Source organism: Sprattus sprattus (genome assembly GCF_963457725.1).
Source record: "Sprattus sprattus genome assembly, chromosome: 2".
In the NCBI taxonomy this organism is placed as follows: domain Eukaryota; kingdom Metazoa; phylum Chordata; class Actinopteri; order Clupeiformes; family Clupeidae; genus Sprattus; species Sprattus sprattus.
In genome coordinates this window covers 23,644,111-23,667,730 of record NC_137921.1, presented here as the reverse complement: position 1 = coordinate 23,667,730, position 23,620 = coordinate 23,644,111, and the positions used below count along the sequence as shown (strand labels likewise).

General features: G+C 44.1%; 3 protein-coding genes across 3 annotated transcripts in view; all 3 read left to right on the top strand.

Annotated features, from left to right (window-relative positions):
- Positions 1 to 5,083, top strand: part of lpgat1 (lysophosphatidylglycerol acyltransferase 1) — a 44,684-nt gene extending 39,601 nt beyond the window's left edge. The window contains exons 7-8 of the mRNA XM_080833056.1: positions 789 to 895; positions 2,039 to 5,083. Coding sequence (XP_080689182.1) covers positions 789 to 895; positions 2,039 to 2,190 — 259 coding nt within the window. The 3' untranslated portion in view covers positions 2,191 to 5,083. The remainder of the gene's footprint in view (positions 1 to 788; positions 896 to 2,038) is intronic.
- A 3,883-nt stretch (positions 5,084 to 8,966) lies between these two features.
- On the top strand, positions 8,967 to 15,482 carry nek2 (NIMA-related kinase 2; the record flags this gene model as incomplete). The annotated part of the gene is made up of 9 exons (XM_080833549.1): positions 8,967 to 9,062; positions 9,531 to 9,748; positions 9,932 to 10,172; positions 10,287 to 10,369; positions 10,454 to 10,580; positions 10,898 to 11,174; positions 13,874 to 13,928; positions 14,050 to 14,123; positions 14,644 to 15,482. 9 exons carry the CDS (start codon positions 8,967 to 8,969, stop codon positions 14,862 to 14,864), a joined length of 1,392 nt encoding a protein of 463 aa, XP_080689675.1. The 3' UTR covers positions 14,865 to 15,482.
- A 1,422-nt stretch (positions 15,483 to 16,904) lies between these two features.
- Positions 16,905 to 21,373, top strand: slc30a1a (solute carrier family 30 member 1a; the record flags this gene model as incomplete). The annotated part of the gene is made up of 2 exons (XM_080833396.1): positions 16,905 to 17,487; positions 19,976 to 21,373. The coding sequence occupies 2 exons, from the start codon at positions 16,905 to 16,907 to the stop codon at positions 20,989 to 20,991; spliced, it is 1,599 nt and encodes a 532-aa protein (XP_080689522.1). The 3' UTR covers positions 20,992 to 21,373.
- Positions 21,374 to 23,620: the final 2,247 nt, after the last annotated feature.

The following is a 23,620-nucleotide window of genomic DNA, read 5'->3' as shown; positions in this document are numbered from 1 at the left end:
TAGGGACACCTGCTGGAATTGAGATCCCTTGAAACACAGTCGGTCGTGGGCACTCCCATCCTGACTGACCACACCACGGACGCTTCGTCACCGCACTCAGATTTCCGGGGCAGCTAAGGTCACTGGATGACCATCCCTTTTCCCCCCCTTCTGTTGACTTCCTGAACTCTTCAACCATAGGAGCACAATGAAACACCCAGTCAAGTAGGAGTAGATCTCCATCTTTTCTTGTGTGTTTTTTTTTTCTCTCATCACCTGGTGTTTTCATGAGGAAATCCCTGTAGGTTATTGCTTTCTATGGATTCAAAGCTGTTTTTGCTAGCTGTTAACAGTCAGGTCTCAGGGGACGGTTCATATTGCCCTGCTCTAAGTCGGATTGGTGTCATGGATGTAAGTGTACTCAGAGTGGCGTGAGGTTCTGTGTGTGCACTAGGATCCACTACTGTCCTGTTGCGTGGCTGATGGGTAGTTGCCCCAGAGGCAGGTTCAAGTAGAATTGAGTTATGAGAGAGTTTTGTTTCAACAGCAAAGACACCAGTCAGCTGGTTAAAAAAAGACCCCCTTAAGCCAGTGATGGATCTGTGTGGCTCTCCTGTGGTGGCATGATATACAATAGCATATCAATTGCATTGATCATCTGCAAACGGGCACATAGTGTGTACTTTGCCTTCTCATTACCTCATTATCCTGCGTCTTTCTTAGGCTTAGTCTGGCTATTTTGTTCTTTCCTTTTGTCCTTTCATTAAGTTCTTTCTTATCTTTTTTTTTTCCCTCCCCCTCTCTCTCAGGATCTTTCCCATAAAGGATGTTCCATTGGAGACTGAGGCCCTGACAGACTGGCTGTACAAGAGGTTTGTGGAGAAGGAGGAGCTCCTTGCCCACTTCTATGAGACAGGTCAGTCCTACTGTCAGCCGTGGTCCGGGCAGTGTACAGTATGCTTAATGTGTGTGTGTGTGTGTGTGTTATTTTTTGTAGGAGAAGAGCAATGTTCAGACTAGCAGAATGTCCAAATGCCATTTTTAATATGGTGATAGTTGGTGATATCTTTTTAAATATTTATTATTTTTGGAGGTTTGACAAAGTATGGTGTGTACATCATCTCTTCTGACGTCTTTGAACAGACTGAAATTAAACTACAACGGCAGTAACAGTGAAGCTTCCAAAATGACTACCAACTTAGCTTTCCATCAAGTTCATTAACTGCTCACATAAAGAGTCATTGGGTAAAGATTATGGGGCTCATGAAGATTGGCAGCCATTTTATAAATCTCCCTGTTGTCATTACACAGGAGTGAGAACACTGTTGGACATTTCAGCAAATAGTTTTCAGTCCCTCTCACAAATTGCCAGCTGATGGCTGCCAAGGACTAGAAGTGTAGGATATGGTTATTTCACGTGTCCAACCTTTGGAGCTCTACAAATAAAAGCCTGGCCTGTTTCCCCTCTTAGTTTAGTCTATTGTGTGGTCACCTTGGCAGGGCTATGATGATTGTAATGCTAATTCAAGTAGCATGGAGAATGGAGATCATACATTAGGACCGTGTACCTATTGCTAGCCAATTCGTTTTCAATTAGTACCCCGAGTGGTCTCGAATACAGGCCTCCAAAAGTGGTCTGAACAGTGCTCCATGAGAGTGCTTTGTTACTAATCTCATGCAACTATCAAGCTCATTTGTCTTCTATTCTCGTCATATCTGGCTATAGATACTCTTTGATGTCTTGAGCAAGGCTTTCTGTGAAATGTGTCGCTCATTTTTTCAGCTCCTCACCATTTTTTTAATACTGTAGTGAAGGTAATTCGTTTTTTCCCTAAAAGCTAGCCATGGAACCAGCTCAGTTAATAAATAATCTGAAAGTGACGATTGACTGATTTTGTTCAAGTTAGCATGCATTACAAAATCAAGTCATACTGACATCATTCAGATTGAAGAAACAAGTGTGAGGGGCATTTTTTTTTGTCTATTGATAGGAATTTCATAACGTATGTAGATTTTTGTAACCATTTTTTTGGGGGGACTTTTCATTACCTCTTCCCAGGAGGGTTCCCACCTCTCAAAGGTCAGACGGAAGCAGTGTCGCGCCCAATGATCGTCGACCCCGTGTGGCTGTGTGCCATCCAGACGTGGGCCTTCGCCTCAGGCTACATGTGGTACAGCCTCCTGCAGCACGCCTACTGCTGGTTCTTCTGAGGGAAGGGGAGGACGAGGGGAGGATGAGAGGAAAGGAGGACAACCGAAGAAGAGCAGAAGGACTGGGAACTGACTGACTGACTGTCCAAACTGGTTCTGGAAAGTGTTTCCAGATCCAAGCAGCCATCCTCGGGGCTCTGCGATGTTCTGCCCTGCCCTGCCATGGATGGATGAATGTACATTACCCGTAAGCTGAAAAGCAGAAGGACTTCTGAAGGATGTCAGGATTTGTCTTTTATTATGGTGTTTTTGTTTGTTTGTTTGTTTACTTGTTTTTGTTTGTTTACTTTTACTCCCCCAGTCCCCTCTACACATGTAAATGTGCATACTGATACAGACAAAATACTAGCTGTAGCTGGATGCGCAGACACATCAATACTAAGACTGGCGTAGAAAACATGGTCTTGTTTACTCTATCCCACACAGGAAATAAATGCGCTCATTGTTTACATGGTAACAAACACACACATACATGCTTGCGCACACATCCTGCAGTTCATTGAGAGTCAAGAACGAGGCTCAGGTTGGCAGCCAGAGGCTGTGTTCCGGATTGGACTAAATCACTCTCTCTCTCCTCCCTGTTTGTTTTTTTTACAACTTGGGTATCTTTTGAGTCCGCCCTTACCAGTCATCTGTGTTTAAAACCTGCCACGTCCAACACTTTTTTCCATCTCTCCCTCCGTCTGTGTGTGTGTGTGTGTGCACCAGCCTGGAGAGCTGGTCCTTGGGCTATGCGTAGACGTCCTTTCTCAGTCCACCCCATGTGGTCGCTACTGGGGGGGATTAGACTCCCAGTCTGACCTCTTCCTCCAGCTTCGATCACTCTCTCATAGGAGCTGACCCTAGAGCGGACCAAGGCCTGATCAGGCACCCATCGTTTCCAGAGTCGGGGGCCTCCTGGGATTGCACTAAAGACAAACATTGCCCAGAACCCCCAGCCCTACATTTGTGGTTGTTCTGACATGTTTTGTCTTTTTCTTAGTTTGTTTTGTTTTGTTTCGATCTCCCTTGAAATAATTGGATGTGTCTACTGCTTTTGTTGTTGTTGTTGATGTTTCTGGGTGTGTGTTTGTTTTCCTGAATGTTTCTTTGTTTGTTTGTTTTGATAGTATTGTCTTGGAGTGAGCGTTGTTTGTCTACACTGGTTTTTGTCTGGCTCTGGGGCGTCTGGGTTTGGAGACGTTGTCTAGTTCTGGGGCGTCTCAATTTTCCCTGGGATGTCCGGTTTGGAATTATATGTCTGGACAGTGAGTGTCTAGACAGGCTGGTCTCCACAGAGCTGATGAAGGGACTCACTGATGGCCTGTGGAGCTACGTCCCCCTAGTCCAACCCTGCCAGCACACACAGACACACACACACACACACACACACACATAGAATACCTTCTATCTTCGTGACACCCTCAGCCATGTTGGCACTTTCATACGTACCCATACTCTCCCACACAGCAGGAGAGCCAGTAGCCAGTCTTGGTCGAGTTCAACAGACTTAAATGTGATTCTCCCATCCTCCCTCTCACCCACACCAAACACAGATTCCAAAGTTTTTGAAAAATGTTTAAGCCATATGCTTAGTGTCAGTCTACTGAGGATCAGTCTTGACGACAGAGACTTAACACAAACTGAATGACCTTGGAGAGTCAGCTTCTGGAAAGAAGACGAACAGAAAAAATAACTTGATTTGGCTTTGTTTTTGTTTTTTTAGGGGTCATTACTGTAAATTTGACAGCATAACCTGCCTAAAGTGAGTGTGTGTGATTGTCTGTCAGTCTGTCTGTCTATCTGTCCTCTTTAATTAATTACTGTCTGGTTGTTCTATGTTATATCAGAGTTTTTTGACAAATCACTGTTTAGTGGTCCGGTTTTAATTTCATTTTAAAATGACTTCAGATATTGTCCTCAAAAGTCACGTCTTTCAAATCTTGTACATAACAAAAAAGCCGAAGACGAGTTTCCTTTTGTGTGACTGCAGCATTCTGTTATAAATTAGGAGTTGTATTTTTTTTTATATCATGAATGTCGAGAGGGATTTTTAAAAGCAAAGAAAAAAGATTGATCTGGACAAAGATGGGCAACTACTTCAGTGAAGAGAAATTACGCAGACCTGCCTCACGCCTCAATGTTGACTCACTTCCTCGTTGTTTTCCCTTTGACCTTGATGTGTTTATGTGGTACAGTGAGCAAAGGAGGGTGAGTTCACTGTGACTCCACATGAACCTCAACCACTCTTTAAACTCTGATGGCTTGTTCCAGGCATGGTCCAGCAATAACGCCAGAGTGCTGTTCGTTAAAACACCAGTTTGGCGTCACGTGCCGTGAAAATGTTCCAATGGAGAGAAACTCACGGGAAGAACAAACAAGTTTCTCGTGTTGGACTTGATGATGTGTGGAAGAGCAGACTTTTGGTTGGTTCTGGCGTATGTGTTTTAGTTGGATGTGTGGTCCTGGTTGTGTTTTGTGAGGTTTACAGTACACTGGATGTGCGTGTGAGGCACAGATGGGGTGGCAGGCGGGCGAGGCAGCAAACTGCACTGAAAGCAGGCTGTTACCGCACCTCTTCCTTTTCTTTCTGTCTGCCTCTCGCTTTTTCTCTCTCCCACTTTTCTCTCTTGACTGCCCTACCCTAGTTTTTCTTCTCCTTCTCTACCACCCTCCCTCTCTCCTTCTGCTCTCTTTCTCTCTCTCCTTCACTCCCTCTCTATCTCTCACTCCCCAAGATTGTGCCAGGCCTCCTTGTGTTCACACAGCAGGGAAAGAAGCTTTCTCCTTACCTGTTTTCTCTCTCAATTTTTCACTCTCTCTCTCTCTCTCTCACTCTCTCTCTCATGTGTTTCCTGCTGTCTTAACAATGGAGACAGGGACAAAATTATTTTCCTAGATAAGGATTTAGGGAAAAGAGACAAAAATTAGGAATTTAACCAATTTACGCTAGACTTGTCTGTACTTTTTTTCCATTTTGTACTCCTGTTACCTTCTCCCTCCCAAGCAGCCCAGCCGTTTTACAGATGGAAAAAAAAACCTGTGCTGGAATAAAAACAATGAACAGAAACCATCCTCCATGTCTTTTCCTCAGTGTCCGTTTCATTTCTACAATGGCACACAATTGACTTAGCTCAGCTGAGTAGGTATATTAACCAAAGTCAGATTGTCCACACAGAAAAGAACAGTCTCAGTATTTTTTCGGAATTACATTGTGTATTGAGTAAGGCTCTCTCCCTGTCCAGACATTAGCTCTCATTTATTTTAAGCCAAGCTGAGAGCCAGAGGCAGACACAGCCAAGGCATTTTTTAAATTTCTGCCATTATTCATGCCATGTTGTTTATCTATAGCCTTGAAAGAGTAGTCTCCAGATGCCCAGTCTATAATGGTTCAATATCAACTCTTTCTAGGTGTGGTATAGCCATTTTGGCATCCTAGTAGGACCCAACACCCCTCTTTGCATCAGGCAGTTAGTACCATTCAAACTCATTGTTCCAATGAAACTATTATATTTAAAACCATCTGGAAAAAGTAGACATTTAAATTCAAAACAGGCATGAGACTGTAAGTGAAAATATAGTTCACCATACCAGTTAGGTGAGTGCTTCTGCTTGTGCTGAAGTCATTTCTTATGTCCTTAGGTGCACTGGAGCTTGGTCCTGCTCAGACAGACGGAGGCGTTTTGTGGTAACCAAAGCTTGTGTTTACTTTGCTCAGTGACTCTTGTTTAACACGGTGTCTTTCGCCTCTCTCCAGGTGCACTGCCGGCTTATGTTACAGGATTGTGAGAAGGGAGAGTAAATGGCTGCAGATCAGGTTCACACAACAGGTAATACGTGTCACAATAAATAAATGGCAAAAGAATAAGACACATATAGTCCGTGATTGAATAACAAACTCCTTCACATAGACTTCACTCTGGGGTTGTTAAACTCAGCAGTAGAGCATTGCATTTATGGACCACCACAAAACTCACTAACATTAGCTTTGGGCACCGGTGTTACATTGTACGAGTTCGTTCTCTGTGTCTCTTCTAGTCATCAGTGTTGAGAAAAGCCAGTTAGTTAGTCCATTTAATTTGTTATATGTGGCAGGAGGGTGTGTGTCATTTAGACCAACTACAGCAACAATCATTAAACCACCCTGCTGTCATTGGGATGCTGGCACCACTCTGGTATTCTCAAGTGCATTCCTATAAGCACAACAGAGACCCCACACTCGAAGAAGAAGGAGGTTTGGCATCTGGTGCTAAAAAAAAGCAGCTAGTGTGATGTGTGGGCGGGGTGGCAAAATGGCGGGTCTCTGCAGCAAGCACATGCTGTACCCACTGGCAGGAGACGAACTGGACAATGGGACTAGGGGTTGGCTGGGGAACAGTGCTCATACACTGATGAGGTGCTCACACAGGGTCTCCACACTGCTCTGTGTTGGGCTGTTTCTACTGTGATGATCCATGAAATGATAACCTAAACTTGCTATCTGAAAACTACAATGAAAATTCCAATCAACCACCCCTAGAAATGTGCTGAAGTAAAAAAAATAAATACAAAAAATGGCATTTTAAAAATGTATGTTTTGACACCTGCGTCTCCCAAGCATCTGCATGCAAACTCACACTAAACAACTGAGACCACCATATTAATCCAAGGCTTTTGAAGTCCTTATGTCCTTATGTCAAACGCTATCTATTCTCAGAATCAAAAAGCCTACTGTTTGAGTTGGCGTGTTGCCCTCCATAGAAGGCCTTTCTTGGGGACACATGTTTTTAGGGCTCTCCCCTGCTTTAGGTGGTGCTTAACACCCCGCGGTCCTCCCTCAGGGCAGCAGGCAGATCAGTTAGCAGTGTGACTGAACACACCTGGCTCCAAGCAAGAAACATGGGAAGACAGATAGGATGAAAGATACAATTGAATGTGCAGAGATTCGCATGATGTTATATATCAGTAGTATGTTTAACAAGAATACAGTATAAGCAACATTATAGACTTAAATATGTTGCTTGTAGAACACAACATAAATGCCTTCTTTTCTGTAGTACTGACAGGAGCCATAAATACTGGTAGGGAAAATATGTCATGCCATTCTTATCATTCGTGTCTTTCTTTGAGTATTGCCTTTGTTATAATACAAGAAAGAGAAAAGGCTTGAATGGAATGTGCCATCACCTCTTGGCTACTGCATGGGGAGATCACAGAGAGAGTCTCCAGGTCCAAGTTGCTGTAGCTCCGGTGTAGAGCATGGTACTGACACAGGTACACAGGTTCAGTCCCCAGGCACCACATGTGCTATAAACGTACATTGGGCCCAACTGTATGGTCACCTTGAGTAAATGTGGGGCTATAGTGGATATTCTCAAAACACAAGAGGACGTGGTACCAATCTACACTCTCTTTATGTAGTTGTCCTTCATGTGCGTCCTCCCTCCTCGCTGCGCTGAGCCTTGGGCACGAGCTGCTGTAACTCGCTCCCTGGCGTGACGTTAATTTCCCTCTGTAGCCCTCGCCTGCATGCTGCTCCCTGCCTCTAGCGAGCAAATGTTTGGATGTGCCCCCCTCCCGATCCCCCTCCTTGCCAAAGTAAAGCGTTGCTACAGAGATACGACCTTTCGGAGTGACAGACAGACACCCCCTCATGTGGCCCCACTCCCCCCCACTTGCTATGCCTCCTGGTGGGAATGGAGAGGAGGAAAAGGCCGTGGAGTGGAGAAATATTCACTGTCTGTCACTGTCATCTGTTCTCTGCCCTGACTACAATCACGGCGTCAGAGGAAAGCAGATCACCTATTTTTTTTTGTCAGACTCCCCTCCCATCAAATCCAGAGGCTGAGCAATTATCATGGCTCTAGGTGACCTTGTGGTCCAGGATCAGAACACTGTGCTAATGTAAAGACCACAGCTCCTTGACCTTTGACAGGCACGAACACTATCAGAACAATTGCAACGTTATGTATTATGTTTACTGTATGAACCTATACACCAGAGCAAATTCCAGGTAGGTGTAAACCTACTTGGCAATAAATACAATTGTGACTGATTCTGATAACTTTTTTCCCCCTTACTACACTTTATCCACAATTGCAAGGTTATGTTAATGCTTTGAAGGCATGTCAGCTGTTTTCAAATAAAGACTGGGTCATATCAAATGAGCAATTGAGCCTTAAATTGCGTTCCTGTAAATGTTTGCCTGATTAAGCATTTGTACCTTCCTTAACAGTCGTCATGATCAAAAGCAAGGCAAAGAACACAACAGTAATTTGGATTTTGTGCCACCGTGTGGTTGAAGGCAGGAATACAACAGCATCCGTTGACTGCATTCTGACTTGTCTCTTTCGTTCGGAGTATTAACATTATTGTTCGAAATTCCATTTAAACTAATTAAATGTGTTTAAACAACATATCTCGTGGATGAGAAGAATTTCTCTAGTAAAACGCCCTGTTAGAAATTATCTGTAATACCCTTTAATTCCGCGCGTAGTCTCGCGGGGTTCTCGCTGCTTAGCAACGTTGCATTTGTATAGTTATTCTAGCCAATGACATCGTCGATCGTCTCCATTTAACTCCAATCGCAATCGAGTTTGAACAGGCACCAATTTGAAACAGGCGTCCCTGTTTTCTAGCGACTTGAATTAACTGCTACGTTGTCAAAACAATGTACAGAACTGATTCAATCACAAAAGTCAAGTAGTTGAAGGGATATTACTTTCTGCAAACGAAACAGGTTCATTTAGCTTAGAGAGTTATAGAATTTTGGACATTTCAGTCAGCCAGTTAACCTTTATTAGGGCCAGTAAACAAAGATGCCGTCCCGAGTTGAAGATTATGATGTACTGTACACAATAGGATCTGGATCATATGGAAAATGTCAGAAAATACGGAGAAAATCTGATGGAAAGGTAAATCACGCTTCAATTTGTTAACCATGCTAGCGATATAAATTATTAAATTAACAATCAGTGACGTCTAGCTAAACATTAACAGGCAGTAACAACCAGGTAACCAAAGTCTCTAGTAACTTTGCTATCAGGCTAATGCTGTAATGTTACCTAGCTAGCACGATAACTGTAGTGTTAGCATATTAACAACCGACCATGTCTTTTGGCGAACCTAGACTTCAACCTCGTTCTAGGCAAACTCAGTGTGCAAAACCCCCAACTTGCAGGTTATCGTTATAATACAAACAGTGACGTTACTGGGATACGTTATTAGCGCTTTGCTAGGTTGTGCTCCAAAATGTTTTGTTGCGATAAATATTAACTTTACGTTGAGTGGTAATAAGTGTTGTTAGTGAGCGAGCCATATGATGCCTAATCAATGTTAATTTAGCTTGGTCTACACTGTGCTTTTTCATCCGATTTCACTAGATTCTGGTTTGGAAAGAACTGGATTATGGCACCATGGCGGAAGCTGAAAAACAAATGCTTGTATCGGAAGTGAACCTTTTGAGAGAGCTGAAGCACCCCAATATTGTTCGTTACTACGACCGAATCATAGACCGCACCAACACAACGCTGTACATAGTCATGGAATACTGCGAAGGAGGAGATCTCTCTAGTCTAATCACCAAGTGCATCAAGGAGAGGTAATTAGCTAGGTGTTTTTGGGTATGTGCGGTGTTGTATATCATTGTGGAAAAACTTACCCTAGAGTATGAGTTCTCTACGTCTGCTTTGCATAGATGCACGCGTTGTGTACTATTGATTTGTTTAAGGCCTGGGCTATTGTTATTTATGACTATCTCTGTGGCCATTTCACTCTCCTATAGACGGTACCTAGAGGAGGAGCATATCTTGCGGGTGTTGGCACAGCTTTCCCTCGCTCTTAAAGAGTGCCATAGGCGGAACGATGGGGGCTGCACAGTTCTGCACCGCGACCTTAAACCAGCCAACATTTTTCTGGATGCCAAGCAGAATGTCAAACTCGGAGACTTCGGCCTGGCACGAATCCTCAACCATGACACCAGCTTTGCCAGGACATTTGTGGGCACGCCTTATTATATGTCGCCGGTGAGATGTGCTCGCTGTTTCAAGTAGCTGGCTTAAACCTGAGAGTGATTTCTAGGACACTCATCAAAATGAACAATCTGTAATGAGCAAAACTGTTCTTCATTTTATGCACAGGAACAAATGAACCGGATGTCGTACAATGAGAAATCAGATATCTGGTCTATAGGCTGCCTGGTGTATGAGCTTTGTGCCCTCTCGTAAGTATGTGTGACCTGTGATTAATCAACACACCCAAGTTTACATGTTTGTCTGCTCGTAATGTTGTCATGTATTTTTCTTAGCCCACCTTTTACAGCGTACAACCAGAAGGACCTGGCAGAGAAGATCCGGGAGGGCAAATTCAGGCGGATCCCATACCGTTATTCAGAGGAGCTTAACACGTTACTGTCAAGGATGCTCAATTTGAAGGTCTGATTCCCCTGAATGAGAGAAACAGATAAGACTATTGCATTTTTTTTAAACAATGAAAAACTCAGTTTCTCAACCAAGTGTAAAAAAACACATCATGAAATGGAGAAGGACAGAGTAGCCTCAAGCTGAAGGCTAACTGCTCCTAGACTCCTCATCATAACTGCAGGCACGTTTTTTTCTTGTTCTGGACACACTTTTCAAAGCAAATAGCTTTGTGACCATGCTGTTTTGCGGTATGAAATGTTTGTGTATATACATGTCAAGACACCTTTCATCATCTCTGTGCTTATTGTCTGTTTCCTCGTGGTTGCCAGGACTACCTGAGGCCCTCTGTGGAATCCATCTTGCAGAGCAGCTTGATTTCAGAGATGGTTGCCGAGGAGCAGAGGAGGGCACAAGCTAGGAATCGGCGCCGGTCCGCAGTGTGCCAGGCTGACCCTGTCCGGCCCAAGACTCCCGCAGACCCTGAGCACGGCACTGCGGGAGCAGGAGGAGTGGCAGGGACGGGCACCGCCTCAGAGTTGCGTCTGAAGGAGCAGGTGCTCCGAGAGCGTGAGGCGGCAATCAAGCAGCGTGAGGAGAGACTGGAGAGTGAGTGTGCTAGTCCAGGCCTGTTTGAAAAGGGACATTGTACATTGTTTAGGACAAGCGCTGCTGAATTAGGCCTTGAGCCAGTCACTGCTTCTGGTTTAAACTAGGCATGCCTGGTCTGACAGGAGTGGTTTCTCTAGTATTAAGGATTGGCTAAGAAATATCATTACATATGTACATTCAAAACATCACACCTTTGATCGCTCTATTGAGTTTAAGATGGGGATTTGATGACAATAGACAGCAGTCACCGCGTAAACCTACTTGGCATTAGTCACCGCAAAGAGCAAGAGGCCGTAATACAATACCAGGGTTCCCGCGGGGTCTTAAAAAGTCTTAAAAGCATTGAATTTATGAATTTGGAAATAATACCTTCAAAAGACTTGAAAAAGTCTTGAATTTTGATATCAAAGTCTTAAAAAAATCTGCAGTATTATTTCTCCGTATCGCATTCTCCTCAAAAGTTCCATTTGTCAACCACTATTATTTTGATTTAAATAACGTAGCCTAAAAAAGTGGCGGAACTCATAATTGAGAGCGCAACGCTTCCCGGGTAGCAACCTTTTCTATGTCAATGGTCCCAACACGTCACTTTGCTATAGCAGTGCTACACAGGCACAGACCACAAGCAACAAGCCAAGCAGAAGCGCGAAAAATCAAAGAAAGAACACAAGAAAGTTTCACTAACGACGTTATGTTATTTTCTAACTTTTTTACGTTAGCTTGCTACCCATTTTATGCTGGGGTTATGGGGAAGTGTAAGTTTAATGAAGCTTGGAAGGATAAGCAAGCATTTTGCCACTGGTTGAGATAACCAGCCAGCTGCTAGCACTAGTGCAGCTCTTCCAGTTACGACCGCTAAGGTGGATCTGAGCACATCTTTTGGGTCCAAACCAACTATAAAAGCAGAGGTGTTGTGGACCCTTAACACCATCGCTAAACACCAGTCCTACAATGGAAATCCAAGTAATCTGCGAACGCAAGCTGTCATTCAGGTGAAGGCATTTTCAAAAAACGTTTTAAAACTTTTTAATATGATATTAAACGTTGGTACGCTGCAAGGACGTTTGGCTATGTAAGGTAGGCTATCCTGCTAATGTCAGACAGTTCTCTGACAGACGCGTCGCAAATCACATTAACCATTTTTGCTGGTTAATGGTTACAATAACGGTGTTAACGGATAGTACAGTGTCTATTTCTCGGTCACTTTGGAAAAATCTAAGCGCTAAAACGCCGAAAAATGTACATAAAAGACACGGTCGTCAGCGGAGTTTAGTTGCTAATAAGTTACAGATGCAGTATCTTAAATAACCACTAAATTGGCAGCTTGCACATTGATGACAGCACCCTGAGGGGTTTCTAACTTTTCCCATTATAGTTTTATGAGTTAAATCGCAGAGACTATAACATCAGATAGATCACTACCTATAATTTAATGCAAATTTAACTCTTCTATTTAGCAACCAGAAAACACAACTTTAGCTGCACATTTAGGCCTAAGTTTAACTTCTCAAAATCAGCTCACCAATAAAAAGCAGTCTTTGGCTTGTGTGGTTTTAAATTCACATTAAAAAAATCCAGGTTCCAAACATTTTCGAAGCAATTTGACCTTGAATGTGAGTAGTTGATAGAGTTATCTGCCCCGTCTTTTTATGCAATCCTTTGAACTCTGGCATTGGTCGCTATTATGTATTCATCACTTCACTGGATTGGAAGTCCACTTTCCAGGCTCTCGCACGCCCCCTTCAGTGATGCAGAGGTTACGTTTGCCTCCCCTATCTGCTTTTTCACTGAGGTTTTATGACAGATCAGCAAGACTAAATAGCTTCTACACATACATTATATATTCTATGGATACAAACGACGTAAAATAATAGTGTCTACAAAATTTCAGTGATGGTTGGGTTGGCCTGTGCCCGTGCAACATTTAACACAGGAATGTTTATGATTAAACTGTTACCAGAGCACAAAATAGTTTACAACAGCACAATGTTCTTCATAGATCTAGCCTCATCATTTTGCTGTCAAAGTTCACCAGATTGATGCATTGCACTTCAAAATGTGAAACATTTTCTAATACTGTATATTAAATATACTCCCCGTGGATCATGCCCCAGACCCTCCTAGGGGGTTCAGAGTTGAGTTGAGTTCATTGTTCATTGTTGAGTTCATTGTTTATTATTTATACTCCCCATAACCCCAGCATAAAATTGGTAGCTAGCTAACTTAAAAAAGATAGAAAATAACATAACGGCGTTAGTCAAACTTTTTGTGGTTGATTTTTCACGCCTCTGTTTGGCTTGTTGTCTGTGGTCTGTGTCTGTGCTGTGGTGTTGTAGCGTAAGTGCAGTCCACATTTTCACATTTGTTTGATAAATAAATGATGAAATGTAAAAAAAAAAAAAAAATGTTTTGTCTTTGTCTATGGTCTTAAAAAGGTCTAAAAAAGTCTTGAATTTGACTTGGAGAAACCTGTAGGAACCCTGAATACACTTAGTGGGTTCTATACAGGAATTGCACTTTAAGTTGTTTCTTTGTGTGTGTGACAAGAGTTCCCACAGTAGAGATGAGTAAATATGTGGTGAAAAACTGTAATGTAGGAATTTTTAGGCTGAGGTTTTTGGCAAGCTATGTAATCCCTTTACATTTTCTGTTTTTGGTTGGTGGTGACCTTCTCTGTGTGTTGTGTATTTCCCCAGAAAGGGAGCAAGAACTGTGTGTTCGTGAGCGACTTTGTAGCGAGAAGATGGCCAGGTATGTCCTGGAGTTTCATCTCCTGAATGATTCTTACCAGTTATTCCATAGCTCCTAATATTTTCCAACTGTGAATTTCCTTTTATTAAGTTTGCTATATATTTGTTTTAATTACCTTCAGGGCAGAAAACCTACTGAGGACTTACAACCTCCAGAAACAGCAGAGGGCGCCCTCTCCCATCCCCAGATCTCCAGGTATGGCGGTGAAACGAGTGCCGCTGGACCCGCTGTACTTCAACAGCTGACATCTGCCTTTTTTATGCTTTGATGTTAAGTCTGTCTTTGAACTTGTGTGCATTTGTACATTTCAAAAGTGTTTTTATTTTTATAAATAAAGCGGTCTGCTATATTTTGGGTGGGAATAGGGCTTAAATTGAACACATACTGGCTTGATGTGCTGGAACTATACAAACATTGAAGGGGTACATGAATCCTAGACGTGTCTGAAACTGTATTACTCCCAGAGTTGACCTATGCCATTATGAAACCATGGTTCTAAGTCTGGGCTGATTTCCACCACAATTGACAACTTCTTTTAGTTTAAGAAAAACAGACGTTACAGAGCAGTTCACACTTAAAATTGAGCTTTACATGTGTGAGATTTCAAATAACTGGTCAGAGGTGGTTTAAATTTCACTGGAAATAATCTTAAGATTTAACACTGCATAACATACCACTGGTTCAAATGTCACTTTGTCTCTTTTTTGTGGTCTAGTTGGAGAGGATGAGAATGTCTCTCCAGGAAGAAAGAAGGTTCACTTTGCTAGAGACAGCAAGGAGAACCAGCTTCCAGCAAAAGCTCCAGCAGCAAGGGAGAAACTTCAGGATGTAGCCCTCAGAAAGCGGCTGCAGGCAGCCAACGTACGTGCCCAGGCCCTGGGTGAGGTGGAGAGAACCCTCCAGCTCAAGAGCCGACAGATCCTGGGCATCCGCTAGCGAGTGACATCCCAAAACCCAAAGACAACTTTTCAGTGCTCTCCTAGAGTGGCTTTTTTCCCTGTTATGGGTGGGCCGGGTGTGGCAAAGTTATCAGGGTAGCCTGGCAGGCCTGTAAGACTATCATCATTAGCAAACCCAGTTTCCTTCATCATATTGATTGTTTTCCACCCATCCTCAAATTCTTAAGCGTCATGGCTAAACTTGAGAAGATTATTGCTATTACAAAGCAGAGTGATTGAAGGGAAAGAAATGGCCATTTAGAGGGGTGCTGGCAGGCCATCAGTTTGATACTTTGCCTCAATACAAAGTGTGTCCCAGAATTATGGGAAAGGGATTTGGACATTGTGTTTCATCCTGAATGTAGCTCTAAATTATTTGTATCATAATATATATTGTAGGTGTTTACAATGTTTTGTCTTAATTGGAATTTGAGTTCAGTAAGTTGGTATCATTTTGCATTGTTCTTTCTCTCAATACTGATGTAATTTATATATCAAGTTCTGTGCACTATTTATATGTTCATTGACTGAGAAGGGTTTGAAGTGTGTGTGTGAAGTATCTGCTTTAAACTGCGTGTGAGTGATTTATGAGTGTTTAAATGGGTGCCAATCCAAACTACTGAATCCCGAAGTTCTTTGTTTCAAATGAAAAGCTTGATTACATTTGGAAAGGGAAGTCTTAAAATGTTCCACTGCTCCAACTTGGCATTTTTGGCGATTCTTTGTTCCCTTTTTCTAAACCAAATGTTTTCAGGCGGGTGGGTTTGTTGTCCTTGACTTTCACTTAAGTAATTTCCATCATGGGGCAAATCATTTCAGTTCTTGACTTTTTCTTTGTGCCATCTACACATGACCCACATGAAAACTCGCTAACAATTTACAGTGTTGGTAATTAATTAGGAGATTTTACATGATCAGACTTGATTGGGTAATCCTGCAGTGTTTTGGGGGTTGTTCATACCTCCTATTAAAAGGCAGCTACAGAGACCGAATTAATGTCATCGGTTGGTTTTCCTATGTTAATTAAACATGATGACACTTAATGACTATGGACAGCCCCCGGTACACCACCCCACGAAAGCTGACTGACCACAGCACGACAAAACAGCCGTCCTCTTCCACACCGTATTTAATCATAGGCCTTTGCATGCCCCTGTTCATCTTCCTTTCGCCCCCCTGGTTTGCCTCATATTATTCTTAGAGTTAATTCACTCAGGGGCACGTTCAAGCTGAAAACTTTGTGCACGGTTTTGGTACAGTTTCCGAGTTTAACACCATGTTTCCTGGAAACTGGGGAAGAGTGCAGTGAGCTTTGATGTACTTTATCGTTCGGTTGGTGTGACGGGTTTTGCCAGTAGCGATGTGTATAGGCAATGCGCACAGTAGATCCAACTAATGTCCCTTACAAATGCAAGATAAGAGTAAAACATGCACGTATGGAAACGGATTTCATCAGGTTCTAAAAATGATTCGACAGCACGCAAAGTATGGCCACCTTAGCTGCGCTTGCGTAGCATTACAGAGTGTTTTTAACAGCGCCATTAAATAAACGTTTTTGTCGGGGCTGAACATAGCCATGGTGTTTCTTTTTACAAAAAAAAATCACTACTACAAAACGAATGACGCTTCCCTATTGACCACCAATCACAGAGCGCCAGGGCGTGTCGTTGCGCTCCCTTGTTCCGTGTGGAAAGTTTACCCGGCTCGGGTGCAAAGTTTCAGCCCGTCTGCAAACCGATGAGCTCCAGACTATGCTCCCACGGCATTTCGAATCGCCGGCTACAAAAGCTATTTGTCGTCGCTTAATTTCTTTATTAAGATAAATTATCTTTGACTTGAAGAGAATGACAGTGTATTTGTGATTTTGTATTTAAAAGACGCTGTTTATAACAGCATATCGGTTGTCGGTTAGAAGGCAGTTGCCCTGCTCGCTAGATTTGATTCACTCTCATTGTTGTGTGGCGACGTATCGTTAGCTAGCACACACGCTAGCTAGCTATTTAGCTAGTGTAAGATTTTATAACTCCGCAGCGAAAAAATGGCTTGCGAACCCAACCGCCTTCGGCTGCTATGTATGCTGTCACTGACATTTGGGTTTTTCATTGTGGAGGTTGTGGTCAGCCGGATAACGGCATCCCTGGCGATGTTGTCGGACTCGTTTCACATGCTATCGGATGTCATAGCCCTTACAGTGGCCCTGGTCGCTGTCCGCTTTTCGGAGAAGACACAATCCACAAACAAAAACACTTTCGGATGGATCCGTGCAGAGGTGATGGGAGCTTTAGTAAATGCAGTTTTCCTCACGGCACTGTGTTTTACCATCATCTTGGAGGCCATCGAGCGTTTCACCGAGCCACATGAGATCGAAAGCCCCTGGATTGTCATTGGTGTCGGGGCGGCGGGGCTTCTGGTTAACCTGCTGGGACTGTGTCTCTTCGGACACGCTGGAGGGGGACATGGCCATTCCCACGGAGGCCACTCTCACGGGGGCAAAAAAAACAAGAGGGCCAAATTATGCAAGTCTGAACGACCGTCCGGCAGTGGCGGTTCGGGCGAGGAGACCAACAACCTGGTGGGAAATCACAGCACCAGCCCGAACGGCGTCAATGCTGATAGACATGGTAAGCTGGCTCCTGTGCTTTTGATTGTAACGTTAGTGATGTCCCCACGACCACCTTGTCCTTCTTCGTTTGATCTTAGACAAATTATTAATACTGGGTCATTTCTACCATGTTTCAATGCTCTACAATGATAAACTACAGATCACACCTATGTGATCCATTCATGACTGTTTCCAGTCTTTACACCTCTTCTTCTGCTGGAATAATATATTATCACTTCAGGCTTTTTGCGCACGCACCGAATTTCTCTAGCGCAACGGGCGCAAATGGAGCACACAAAATAAGAATATTCCTTCAAAGAAGAGATCGAATAACACACCTCCTTGAGTCGGATTGTGTGCAAACACACTGCAATATGCACTGTGCGTGAAAGGCTGCGCTTGTGTTGTTTAGATGTCTAAAATAGTCTGTCCGTGGTCACCCCTTTGTCATTCTCGATTGTTAAGTGGACTCTATAGACAGGTGCGGTCATCGGTTGAGCTGGTTAGAGGAGCCTAATCCAATCCCCCCCCCCCCCCCCCCCCCCCCCCTCGTGCTTCTGTATCACAATTAATTGGCACTAGTGTGTTGAGAGCTGTTGTATCATGCATCCCATCTGATTATTTGATCTCAAATGATTCATTGGTGAATGCTTTTGAATGACAAAACTCATTACTGGGGTCTCACTATTGGGGGTCTTGCAACAAAACAAACATGTAACGGGTGCATCAACAACATGCTAAGCAGATTTGTTGTACACTTGCCACTATACCCTAAAGCTCCTGATTTCATTTTATTACCTTCCATTTAGTTTAACACCAGATACTATATTCAGTCAGTGAATAAGATACAAAGGCCCTCTGGTGATGCTAATAAAAGTCAAACCGTCCCCAGAGCTAGGTTGTCAGATGGCAGCCCAGTTACACGATTGGGGGCCATTTCCTCTCCTCTGTTCAGGCTACAGCTTTCCTCAGCAGAACAAGGCAGGAGAGACGTAGCTGGCCAGGCCATTAGCACGCTAATGAGCTCCTGTAGGCTACACCCTCAACTGATGGCTGGCCCACCTCTGTTGGCTACTGTAGCACTATTGGACATACTTCAGCTGCTGCTATCAGGCAAAGGTGCAGGTCATTGAGAGGTTGGTGTGTGTGGGAGCATGCACACAGGAGGTTGGGAGTGTGGTGGACAGCACAGCACAACACACATGTCTTTGATTCATCTTCCAAAGCCTATTCTGGTGTGACGCGGGAGAAGTGAAGAGTAAGAGCACATCCTCATTTTGATCTGATTCATGTCCTCACGCCTGCTGGCAGAGGTTTGGAGGTGGGCTGGGGTGTCTGACTCATGTCTGGGTGTGAGGTGGATGTGGTTTATGTGTGTGTGAGTATGTTTTTGCGTGCATTTGCTCCCGTGTGCGTGCGCTACAGGAGAGGGTCGTTATTTAGTGATGTATGATTGAGTTTGAGACAGAGGCTGTAAGGCTTGGAAAGTTTTTATGTGGGTTCTAGAACCAGCATAATAATAAAAAAAAATTGCGGTTTTGTTAAATGAGCAAAATGTTTGTTTCTCACAGGTGAAGAAACTTAGTTTTCAAAGGTGTTGTGAAATATCAAAAGAGTTCCCACTAGTTCGGGTCGTTTCAGAGGAGAAGCAATTACAGCTCTCTGTCCCGCCCCCCTCACGCCCTGCATTTCATCTGAAAGAGAACAAACTCTCTAGAGTTACTTAAGCGAAATGTCACCTCAAGGAGGGCATAGGGCAGTAACGAAATCACGCCTGGGTAGCCAGCCTACCAGTTATTTAATGCTTTTTAAAGTTTTGTCATTCATAAGTTAGAATAAGTGGAGAATGAAAGCACATCATTTGTGCATTTTCTTACATAGCTATTAAACGAAGAGTTGTTTCAGACATAGCCTAATGTCAGTCTATGAACTCGTAGTATTACGCTCATTAAACACAAAAGTCAACCATTTTTGCGCCTTTTTTGTTTGTTAGCTTGGCGAAATTGATTATTGCAAAAATGGCGAAAGTGATTGTTTGCTACTACTTAAGTTAAGGTTTCCTCCATTTTGTACTTCAAACTAAATGATGGTGTCATTGAACAAACAAAGTTGAATTGGTCAGTTTTGGCGGGTGGGTGTGCTCCCGATTCGTGCACTCATGCGGTATGTGTCTCTGGACTACACCTGCCCAACGTATTGCCAGGGGGTTTGCCTGTCCTGCCTGCCCGCTTTCCGTTGAAAATGAACTTGGTGGTGGGGTGTCGTTTCCCATGTAAAAAGCGTGTTAGTCTGAGAACTAGAAAGAGCTGTACTTATTAAGGCAACAGAAGCCTAAGCTGAGAACTTTGTCCTTTGAACTTTTAAATCCTGGTCAATGCTAGGCATTTTCTAGAGCCAAAGTGCAGAGGTCCTTCTAGTCAGAGCATTCTATTGCAGAGAGAACATCAGACAGTTCCCTTCTATGACGTTTTTAGCTCTAACGCCTCACCTCTTCTGTCCCTTTGCAGAGAATTCACGGAAGGGCAGTGCCGACCTGCAGCTGAACGGCAGCACAGCATATGAGGAGCTGGAGGCAGAGGCGGAGGCGGCGGCGGCGGCGCACGACTCGGCTGTATCACTGAACATGCGCGGCGTCTTCTTGCACGTGCTGGGTGATGCGCTCGGCTCGGTCATCGTGGTAGTAAACGCGATCATCTTCACCTTCGTGTGGCAGCCGTGCCAGCCGGGCACACCTTGCGTCAACCCGTGCAGCCGTGGCCACTGCTCTGACCACCTGCACTTCAACCACACACTGGTGGCCGTGCCCGACGACGTGGGTATTAACGACAGCCTGTTGGAGACTGGTGGATACGGCGGGATGGAAGCAATGGTGACGCGGGCCGGGCCGTGTTGGGTACTGTATCTGGACCCCACGCTGTGCGTGATAATGGTATGCATTCTGCTTTACACTACCTATCCGCTGCTGAAGGAGTCAGCCCTCATCCTGCTCCAGACCGTGCCCAAGCAGATCGACGTGGGCCTACTGAGCGAGCGGCTGAGGGCGCTGGACGGCGTGCTGGCCGTGCACGAGCTGCACATCTGGCAGCTGGCGGGCAGCCGCATCATCGCCACGGCACACATCAAGTGCCAGGACCCGGCCGCCTACATGGACGTGGCCAAGCGCATCAAGGACTGCTTCCACGACGCCGGCATCCACGCCACCACCGTGCAGCCCGAGTTCGTCACCGTCAACTCAGAGTCCCGCGCCTCGCTCTGCGAGCTCTCCTGCCGGACACAGTGCGCGCCCAAGCTCTGCTGCGGCTCGGCCGAGGAGGGCAACGGCAACAACGGAGGCGGGAAGAGGACGTCGGAGGGCGGGAATAAGGCGGTCGCCGACGCGACTGCCACTCTGGAGGTGATCAGCGAGTCGCTGGAGAGCGCGGCTGCTGGGAGCTCCGGAGGAGGGCAGCTGCAGGTGACACCGCGGTCAGAGAACGACCCGTCCGCCGTCGTCGTTACAAGAGAGGTGGAATCTTCCCTATGAAAATGGAAAGACAGAGAGAAAAAGAGATAGGGAACGGGAGATGCTGATGCCTCTATCAACATAATGAAGCAAAGAGGCTCAGTCAATGTGGAGAATTGGAGTCATTAGGTGACATTTCTCTACTTTTTCACCAAAAAAAACACTGCAAGGCTGCAAAATGTGTCCTGACATCACACAACCGAGAGGGACCTCTTAAGGTGACCCGAACACACGCACACACTTGGCTCACACATCTCACAGGGCCTCATGTCTCTGTAGGTTTTTTCTGGAAGCATATTTCTGATGTGTGTGTGTGTGTGTGTTTGTTTGTGTGTGTGTGTGTGTGTGTGTGTGTGTGTGTGTGTGTGTGTTCTCTTTTTCCTCGGCCCACATGGAGCCCGCTGCATGTATGTGTTTTCTGTATGCACTACGTTGTGATGTGATGTGGTGATGTCAGGTGGGTGTTACCGTGTGCCAAAGCTTCTTCTCGTGCAACGGGGGGGATAAAGGTTCTTTATCTTTTTGAAACCCTTCAAACAAACTCATGCAACTTACAAAGCACAGCCTTGTCCTGCCCACTCCACTTTTCCAGAACTTTCTTTAAAAAAAGTATTTCCCCCTTCACTACACCCGTGACTCTGTCAAGAACCCCCCCCCCCCCCCTTGTTTGAAGATACAAACAATAAGATATTAATAATTTATGTATTTAAGTTATTAGTAGCAATCTCTTTCTCTTTCTGTAGGCTTTTATATGAATTTAGTTAGAAATAATTTGTTTGAGATTTAGGTTTTAGCTTCCTTTTTTTGACTTTTACATAAACAAACCACATCTATGCTGTACAGTTTTATTTTTAGTCAAAAGAACTGGACATTTCAGAAACAAAATCCTGCCTTTCTTTTAGCGTTGGTCTTGTTCTTAGGAGACCCTCCGGCTGCAAAAAGAACCAAGGTCATCATCAGCTACTTGCCTTCAATGGACAACTGCTTTAATCAAGCACTGGCTTGAGAGCGCTACTGCGAGAACTACTGGACTTTTTTCTTCTTTGCAAACCTCAGCTTTTCTTTCTGAAAACAAAAATCAAATGACACTGCTGCCTTGCAAGTCTTGTTGTCATGTGTCTTGTCTGTATGTAAACGGTAAAGAAAAGTTTTTTCCACATGTTATTTTTATGACTGCTGGTCTTGAGGGGTGTGCACTTGGGCAGCAGTTGAGAATTGATGAGATGGTGTTCTTGAACATGTACAGGGATCGGTAGTGCACTGGGTGGCTGGCTAGGTGAGTTCATATTGCTGGAATGTTATAACGGCTCCTTTGCTTGACCAAACTGAGGTGTGTACTGTAAATCACTAGGCAACAAGGGGAGGGTCCAGGTTCAGTAGCAAACAGTGTTTTTAGAGACAAAGCTTTCTTCTCAAATATCAGAACATAACAAATTGGTAATTGGTAGGTCTCCAGTTCCACCATGGCAAGGGATTCCATATATCACTTCAGTTGGCACCATCCATGTCAACACAAAAATGTGTTACGGTTATGACAGCTGTCCAGTCGTGATTGACATCTTCCAGTCGCCTACCCCTCAGCATTGCCGATGCATTCAGTCAGTGCTCTGTATTCCAGGTTAGCAGATTATTTCAGCGTAAACCAACACGCCACATTCAGCCATCTGGACTGCTGTTTACTCGCTCATTTCTCTGGTGCACAAAGCCTCGTGGAGTCCCTCCCCCCCCCTCCACCACATGAAACTAGCAGAAGTGCTGTCAGGTTAATTTAATGGTACATTACAGTGGCCTTTTCAAATGGGCTTCATTCCTTCTCATTCCCCACGTGGCTAAGTAGTGTGGTTATGATGTTGATGACTGATAGATGCATTCTAGATAGATGCTAAAGGTGAATGTATGCAAACTAGCAAGGAACACTTAAGAGTGATGCAGAATGGACCTTTCCCACTGGTTCCTTTTTTTAATTTTTTATCTTGTCTCCTCCAGAATCAATGGGATGGCCCTGTAAGACTTTGTTATTGGGGGATTATTTTTTTTTCTTTAATATGTCACCCAATATGTTGTTTTATATATATATATCTAAATATATTATATATTCCAGTCATATGTGTCATTGTGAATTAAAGATGACTGTTTGGTACAGTTGTTATGTTTACATGTTGTCTTGTTTTCTTTATGATAATGAATGTGTGATCTTTCCTTTTAACAGACCAGAATGTCAGTGGCACTGAATTAACTGGAGAAAAAAAAGAAAAGTAAAGTCCTCCCCCAAATCACATGGCACATCAATACCGTGAATCTTGAATGTGTTGTCTGAGTATCTTTTTGCCATGCACACTAAATGCAATAAGTGTCATGTATTGAGACCGCATAAGGATCTCTTAAAGATAGCATATCCATTAGGACAGTAGGATTTGGTAGCTCATGGAATCACAAGATCCCTTTGGACAGAAGGATTTGGTAGCTCATGGAATCACAAGTTGCTCATGGAATCACAGGATCCCTTTGCTTTATCAACCAGCTTGTTTGGGTCACAAACAGGCTGCCATTTGTTTTGGGCAGATTCATGGCAGCCAGTGCTGGCTTAGGTCCAAATTGTGGAAGGGGTGGCTATTAGTGTGTGTCTGTGTGTGTGTGTTGAGTTGCTCTG